Raw genomic sequence first — 8397 nt, 5'->3', positions numbered from 1 at the left:
TTATCATATATCTTATGTGTGCTCATGACATTAAAAATAATGTTTATGTTTTGTAGCCCTCTGGATCGACATCAACAACTACAACGAAGAGTAAAAATGTTCGAGGTCCCAAAAAGCCATTGGAGGGCCGCTTCATCATCTCGGAGTTCAATGTGGATACAGGAGAACCGGGGGGGGCCGAATAAAATGAAATTTGTGCACCACTGTGGTTACCTTGTACGGGACCGGCTCCCGATTAGTACCCGTGAATGGAAGAAGAAGACCAATGCTCCACATATCAGTTTTGTCTCCGATCGTGACAAGGCGTTAATTTGGAAAGATGTCTTGGTACATTTCACGCTCCAAACAGATGGTTATGATGATATAATAGATGGTGATGAATTGAAGGAGCGAGTTAGGGATTGGGCAATGAAGAAGATGGCCACCCAGTTTCAGACTTGGAAGAAACACCTATACACAACGTATGTGAAGAAGAACATAGCACCAGATTTTTCTGTCCCAGGCCCGATCTCAAAGCAGAGGCCCTATTGGGATGAGTTTGTACAGTACAAGACTTCGGAAGAGGGTGTGAGTCGGGTGATAAAGAACCAACGTAATGCCCAACAGAAGACATACCACCATACCTTGGGATCAGGTGGCTACCCGACTGCCATTAAGAAGTGGAACAAAATGGAAGCAGACCTTCTTGCCAAGGGTATCAGACCAGAATCACTCGAGTGGGGAGAACGTGCAATTAATTGGTTTTTCGTTCATGGGGGAACACTAGACCAGGAGACAGGGAAGTGCGTTTATGGCGCAAGACTGCAAGAAGCAGCAGAAAGATTGTTTTATGCTCAGAGAGCTACTGCTAGTGGTGCGTTCAGGCCCAACAGAGAGAAGGATGAGCTGACATACGCCATCGGGACTATTGAACATGGTGGCCGAACTAGAGGCAAAGGAAGTGTCTCGTGGGAGCATGGATTCCCTCAGGATAGACCTTCCTACAGAAGTCGCCAGAGAAAGAAGGAAGAAGAGGCACAGCGGCTCCAGAGGTTGGAGGAAGCGGTGCGTGAAGCACAGGAGCGGGAAAAAAACCTTGAAGCAAGAATGCAGGAGGAAATCAGAAGGCAAGTGCAAATAGCAGTGAGTGCAAGCAAGCAGGCATCAGAGCCAGGAATCAACATTAGCCAATCTGTTCAGTTGAAAAGCAGCTGCGCTTCCACGGAGATACCAAATCAAGGGGACACAGGACTGCGCTTCCCTGTGGATGACGTCACTGAACCTTGTACAACGTGTGAGCTACACATTCCAAAGGAGAATTCCACAATCAAGGTGGCTATCAGTCTTGTTAATCCTATCGACCGAACCAAGACACCAAGGATTCATGGGAATATAATCCAAGAAGGATATGCTACCATCTCGGTAGATAAAGCTGAAAAAGGTTTTAGTGATTTGCCTCTTGACATTCCTGGAGGTGATGGCGAGAAGACTCTAGGAGAAGCGGAGAAGACATTCATTCTATGGCACAAGCGCTACATCATCATTCCAGGGATGTCGGCTCCACCTCCTCCTGAACTACCTCACCATAGGTACATGCGGATGAAAACACTACATCATTAATTTGTATTGGCTTAAATAATTAACAATCTGCTCATAATAATATGTCATTCCTTTTTTTGTAGCAGATCCTCCTCCAACCTAAATCCAATTGTTCAATCGCCAGATCATCATAGTGCTCTGTACGATGACATTGTGTTGGAAGACGAGGCTGCATCCACACCATCTCCAAGGAGGTCTCCAACGCCGCAGCCGCCACCTCCAAGGAGGTCTCCAATGCCGCTGCCAACACCTCCAAGGAGGTCTCCAACGCCTCCCCCGCCCCCGCCTACCAAGAAGCCTAGCAAGAGGCCAGCCCCTCAAACGAAGAACCAGTCCTCGCCTGCAAAGAAAGCCACCGTAAAACCAAGGGCTATTCCCAAAATAATATCTGAAGAGAAGGAAGAAGGAACTGATGCATATAAAAAAGACATGTCTAGATTCTATGACAAACTTAAAATGAATCAAGAAGCAAGGAGAAACCCAGAGAAACCGTACTTCTTCGTAGCTCCAGATATTCTAAGAAAAAGGTGACTTCTTACCAGCAACAACAGCGGGAATCTCGTAAGCCGTCCAAATCAACGTTATCGGACTATGACCGCACTCTCACCAAGTCAATTGAGGCGGCACAGAAAAAGAAGCGGGCAGGGAAAGGAGTTGCCCAACTCGGACAACAAGCGCACCAATCAATCCCCCCGCTAGTTGTTGGTAATGAATATGGTTCGAATTTAGGATTAATGCATCAGGCAAACATACCTCCGGATGTCGATTTGGATCACCTTGGTGAATTTCTTGATGAGACTGGTCTCGACCTTTACCAGATGTTTGGTGATGGAAACATTGAGAGTGCGGCGGAGGTTGATATTTGGAAGAAAAAATTTGTACTAGGCCAGAGTCTATACAACCCTCAAGCCTTATCTGATCTGGGGACGCAAATGTACCTGCTAAACAAGTGGTACATGCAGGCGTCTACCAGTGGAGACTTCTACGTTGGTGTCAGAATTAGAGACGAACATTGGTTCTATGGCGATGATGTTATGTATGTTGACTTTGCAGAATTTCATCAACTATGCCACCTGACCTCTCTGGACAAAGTTATCATTAGCTGCTATTGCCTGTAAGTAATAATTCTTTCGATCTATTATTAAACTCATCATATGTGTGTATATGCATATAAATTATCCTAACAAGTACTATATATATGCAGATTTACAATGACAGAGCTCAGAAAGGAAGGCTGCAATGAAATTGGTTTTGTTGATCCCCATATAGTATTCAAAGACCCAATTACTCCAAAGACTAATTGGAAGAATGAGTCAGAGAGTAACCTCATGAACTTCTTAGTGAACCAACGCCACAAGAAGGATATACTCTTTCCCTATAACTTCAAGTGAGTGTTAATCATGTCGATCATCCTTAATGGCTCATATGTTGATTCTAGTTAATTAATGAGTGTTATGCGTTATATCCTATAAACACATGCATCAATCACTGGATATTGATGGACATCGATCTGGTGAAAAGTCACTTGATAATCTATGACTCGATGAGAAAACCACAACAAGACTACCAAGATATGATAGATATTATCCAGAGGTAATTTTGGGATCTCTAGCAACTATATATACACACAAACATGATGATTAACTATATCTGATGACGTGGCAAATTTTTTATTGGGCAGTGTTTGGAAAACCTTTATTGAGAAGCAACACATGGAAAAATGCAAAGCGTCACTGAATGTAATCCCTTTGAAAGTAAGTCCCCTGAATCGCATCATCTTTATTAATTAAACATATAGCTTTCACCGGATCACCAGATTGGATGACAAATCTTTTTCTCGTAAAGTGGTGTCTGAGGCAGGAATAGGGGAACAACTACTGTGGTTACTTTTTTTCAAGTTTATCAAGGTGCTCTCCCAAAGAACTCCTACAGAGAGACTCAAAGTACGTTAAAAATACACTATATATTCATTTAATTATTATTATTGATTGTGTTACTATATCTTTATATATATATGTACATATATTAATTTATTTTCCTTTAATTCAAACCTGTAGACTCGATGGTTGGAGGAAAAGGTCATACGGCAAGACCAAATCAAAGCAATTCAAGAGTCTATAGCCAGATTTTTTAATGAGCAGGTCATTGATTCCAAGGGCGAGTTCTACTTCGACCCAACACTGCCATTGAAGCCAAGCTAGAGGATGAGAGGAAACTTGTTATGTCACAACAACTGTAATGCAATCTTTTGTAATATATGCACATGAAATAATATAATGTAAAATACACATATGCATGCATGCATGTAAATATATATATGATGCATGCATGCATATATATATATATATTTCTATGCTTGAATTGTGTGATTTAATACGTTCATTGTGCTTGAACCGAAATATACTATACGCGCGTATAAATGTATAATTAGCAGCGTACAATACGACTTCGAAAATCTATTTTGAAAAGAAAACAAAAAAAATGAAAAGAAAAGAAAAAAGAAAAAAAACCTTTAGTCCCGGTTCGTATTACCAACCGGGACTAAAGGTGTCGGCCATCGTGGCATGTCAGGAGGCACCTTTAGTCCCGGTTGGTGTTACCCACTGGGACTAAAGGTCCTCCTTTAGTCCCGGATGCTTGCTCCCGGGTGGGGAACCGGGACTAGAGGGGGTTCCCCACCGTGAGTAAAGCTCGGTTCTCTACCAGTGTCGCGTCATCTGGAGGTAGACGACAGTGATGGCATGTGGGCCCCATGTGCCAGTGAGTGGGAGAGGCAGAGAGGGAGCAGGTGTGCGAGCTAGGCTGGGGCATGGTGTTGGTCCGGCCCATTGCGGAAGGAAGAGAAAGGGGAAGGGCGAGGGCTATTGCGGGCCAAAAGGAGAGGGAGGGAGAGAAGTAGCCCGAGTGGCTTTTCTATTTTCCTTTTCCTTTTCCTTTTTCTAGATTTACTATGCTAGGTTTTAAATGGTTTTGAATCCAAATTTGAAAATGTAAGTATGCAAAGTGTACGACCATCGCTCTGTTCGTTTGGGCTTGTTTGGCTTATAAGCCATGGCTGAAAGTACTGTTGGCTGGTTTGGTGTGAGAGAAAAATACTATTTGTTGGCTGATAAGCCATGGCTTATAAGCCAAATACAACCAACCGAACAGGTTGCATATGTTCAGCAAGTCCAGCAAACAAGCAACCACACAATGTCACACATGTAGTTTTATTCCTTGGTTGCACTATTTGTATTAAATTACTTCCTAGGTAAGTTATACTTATTTGTTTTATATAAAGTTTTTTAAAAGGTTTAAATTTTTAGTGATTTTTAAATTAGGGTAAAAATCCAGGGTGTTAGACACCACCATGGATCCGCCGGGAGCTAGGAGAGGGAGAGAAAGATCAGCGCCACCACCATGGATCAACCATGCAGAGGGAGAGGGAGCCGGTTGAGAGACGGAGAGGGAGTTTTTGGCTGTCGGTTGAGAGAGAGATGAGTGCTCAAACCCTAACTTCAAGTATTTATACACGAATATAGCTATCGGGCGTTTTGGGCCTCCTGGGCCTCGACATTTTTTCTCAGGGGGGCCTCCAAAAATCGCTGTATATTTTAGTTGACGCCTACACTTGTGCCCGCCTCTGGAAATCCTAGGCCCTGTCTCACAAATCATTTACGTGGTAGTGTATATGCACTTCGAGATGAATTCCTCAAGCTGAGTAGCATTAATTAGTTATTCTATACAAAGCAATGTTCAGATCCCTGCATTCTTCCGTAGCTCTTGGGTGACAGATTTGTTCTTGCGCTTAGTTAGGATATATAAATTTTGAGCCAAGGTTTATGGAGCCATTCCTTGGAGCAAACTGTTGTGCTAAAATTTGGCCTTTCTTCCGTTATCCACGGTGACGTGGATAAGTTGAAAAGTAAGGTATCCGTAGTGTCGCTGAAGATGCCCATGACAACCCAAGGTTTAGAGTTGGCCCCGTTTGACAGGGCTTCCCCTTCGGTCTAGGACCCGTTTTCAGCTAAACAGGGTAAAATAAAATAGCTTCATCAGTGAAGCCCCATAAAACAAACTCTTACAGAGGATTGGGTGCATGGGATGAAGCTAAAAATAGTGGCTTCACCCGGCTTCACCTCGCCCATGTGCAAACTAGGACAAGAGAGACCTATTTTGCCCCGCTCCAGGCGCACAGGGGCACGCATCCGCTGGGGCTCGCAGTGCCGGCATGGTTGCACACGGCCACCGGGGCACTCGACCTGGGCGCGCACGGCCGAAGCGTGCAGGGGCGGGAGCAGTCGCCGGGTTAGAGAAGCCCGTTAAATCGAAGGAAGAAGAAGGAATAGGAGAAAAAGAAAAAAAAAGATGGGTATTATAGTCATTTTGCACCTTTGTTCTACTAGGAGCGACTGTTTCGCCAAATGGTTCAAAAAAAAACAGCTCATGCTCCATTGGGAGAGCCGTTCATGGAGCTAAAGCTGAAAAAACGGCTTCACTAAAGTGGAGCCGTGCCAAACATTCTAGCGAAAGCACATGTAGCCTCAAAGCTCATAGATAATATGCTTATATATATAGGTTGTGAATATGTATATATGATTGTACTCCCACTATCCCAAATTGTAAGTATTTCTGTCTTTCTAGATACATAATAAATGCTATGTATGTCCTTGAAGAAATAGTTTGAATTCCAGATGTGTTTGGAACAAGGGAAGTAAGTGTGAGTCAACATTTATATCAATGAGTTTGTTTGCGTTTAAAAAAAGAGTTATGTCCTTAAAGAAATAGTTTGAATGACTACAAAGCCGTTAATTAATTAGGAGCACATATACAAAGCAGCCAGTCTCTAGAAACAGGTACACGCAGAGGCCAAGTTAATTAAGCAGAGTGAGCAGGCGGACATCACTATGCTGCGGCGCCAGGAGCGACGAGCGGAGCGCGGCAGAGCGGGCAGGTGTCGTGCCCGCGCAGCCACTCGCCGACGCAGGCGGCGTGGAAGTAGTGCATGCACACCGGCAGCACCCGGAGGACGTCGCCGTCGGCCAGCTCCGCCAGGCACGCACCGCACGAGCCCTCACGCCACCCGTCCTCCTTCCTGTACGTGCACACCAGCGCTGGTTCGGCTGCCCGCACCGGCGACATCGCCTCCACGGCTGCGCCGGCCACCGTTGGTGACGGTGCCCTGTCGACCCAGCCTCCAGCTCCGCTGCTCTGCTGCCGCTGACGCACTCTGTTCCCTGGTCCGGCGACGACATCCTCCTCGTCGTTGTCCTTGTGGATCGAGAAGCAGAGCAGCCTGAGCAGCAAGACGACGAGGATGAAGACGGGGAGGGCGATGGCCACTGTCTTCTTGAACTGCTCCTCGTCGTCCGTCGTCTGGCTGGGATTATTGCCGTAGTAGTACATGCTCCCACCGCCATTGCTTTTGTGGTTGGCCATCGAAATGAATGATCGATCACTGGCCGGTTTAGTCGCCTAATGAAAGTAGACTACATGATGAAGGTTTACTGGATGGCGTCGTCTTTTTGTGGGCGGCTGGGGGTTGACAACACTAACGATGATTGTTTCTTTGTTGCCGTCGATGGATCCATCCCCAAGGGCTGACAATGATGGGAAAACTGCTATGTACGTTCTAAAAGAAATTCTATATGATATATATAATGGTTTCTCCTTTTCGTTAGTAGCTACTCCGTGTTTATTTACCACCTTTGACTTACTAATTAATGACAGAGGATATGACGATGGTTACTTGCATAAAGATTATTTAAGAAAGTTTGCATGAGGTTGATCATTGATCAAGGTCAGGACCATCGTTGGCTTAGGGTTTGATAAGAGAAGGGTAAGGAGGTGCCACGCGCCTAAATCAGGGGCCCAGCACCGAGCCAAATGGGCCAAGAAGGGCCCGTGACCCAAGCCTGGCCGACCCCTGACCCCCTGAGCGCGTGGTAGCCCGGGCGCACGGTCAGGGCCACGGGCCACCACCGCTCCACCAAATTCCCGACCTCCAAGTAATTCAGAGTAAATGAAGAAAAGTCGGAAAAAGTAGGAAAATTAATAAGAGATTTGTTTAATAAAATATATTACAATTTTGTTAGAGAACTAAATAGTTACTTGGAATGAAAGCATTCCAGAGGTATAAGGACACTTTTTATAAAATTAGGTTGCTTGAGAGGCAAGTCTCGTAGAGACTATAAATATAGGAGCATTATAACCATTCCGATCGAGCAAACAAATATCTATTCCCCTACTTCTTGTCACCTCTCTCCTGCGCTGCCGCCCCTTCCCTCTCTCTCTCTCTCTCTCTCGCTCGCTCGCTCATGCATCCTGGCCCTGCCACACGCCGCCACCCCTGCCCTAGCACACTGCTGCCACCTCCTCCCCCACGCTCGGCGCAGCAGCGCCGCCGCCCCACACCGTTACCGCTCCACTGCCCTAGGTCGCCCAACCAGCCACCACCGAGCAGGAGCGTGACACCTAGTATCTATAGACAAATCGATCCTTGCCACAACATCTTCATGATGACAGACAACCACATGGGATCCAGGAGCAACAACTCTTACCTCTTAGAACTCCGCTAGCTGATCAACAATTTCAGCACCACCATCAGCAGCCAGTTCGAAGGGTACAATAGCATCCTCACCACCACTGACGCACGCCTGGCCGCAGTCAAACAGGAGCGTGCAATCGACAACGCCGCACCAAAATCAGCAGTCAAAACAATCGAATGCGCAGCGACAATCAAGCAGTTGAAGGTAGACACAAAGAACGCCATGGATTCTGTAGGTCGTACCTTCCTAGGCTCCAAGATAAGGGAACCACACTCTTCACAATGGTGCACAT

The 8397-nt window shown here is 45.7% G+C and overlaps 1 protein-coding gene across 1 annotated transcript; it reads right to left on the bottom strand.

Moving 5' to 3' along the window:
• Positions 1-6462: 6462 nt before the first annotated feature.
• Positions 6463-6996, bottom strand: LOC136480770 (RING-H2 finger protein ATL39-like). The gene has a single exon (XM_066478226.1). It carries the CDS (start codon positions 6994-6996, stop codon positions 6463-6465), a length of 534 nt encoding a protein of 177 aa, XP_066334323.1.
• Positions 6997-8397: the final 1401 nt, after the last annotated feature.

The sequence above is a fragment of the Miscanthus floridulus genome, chromosome 9 (genome assembly GCF_019320115.1).
Source record: "Miscanthus floridulus cultivar M001 chromosome 9, ASM1932011v1, whole genome shotgun sequence".
NCBI classification, from domain to species: domain Eukaryota; kingdom Viridiplantae; phylum Streptophyta; class Magnoliopsida; order Poales; family Poaceae; genus Miscanthus; species Miscanthus floridulus.
This window is presented reverse-complemented; position numbering and strand designations above follow the sequence as displayed.

What these genes read in the sequence shown, in the direction of transcription:
- LOC136480770 (XM_066478226.1), bottom strand. Translation starts at nt 6,996, where the DNA reads ATGGCCAACCACAAAAGCAATGGCGGTGGGAGCATGTACTACTACGGC.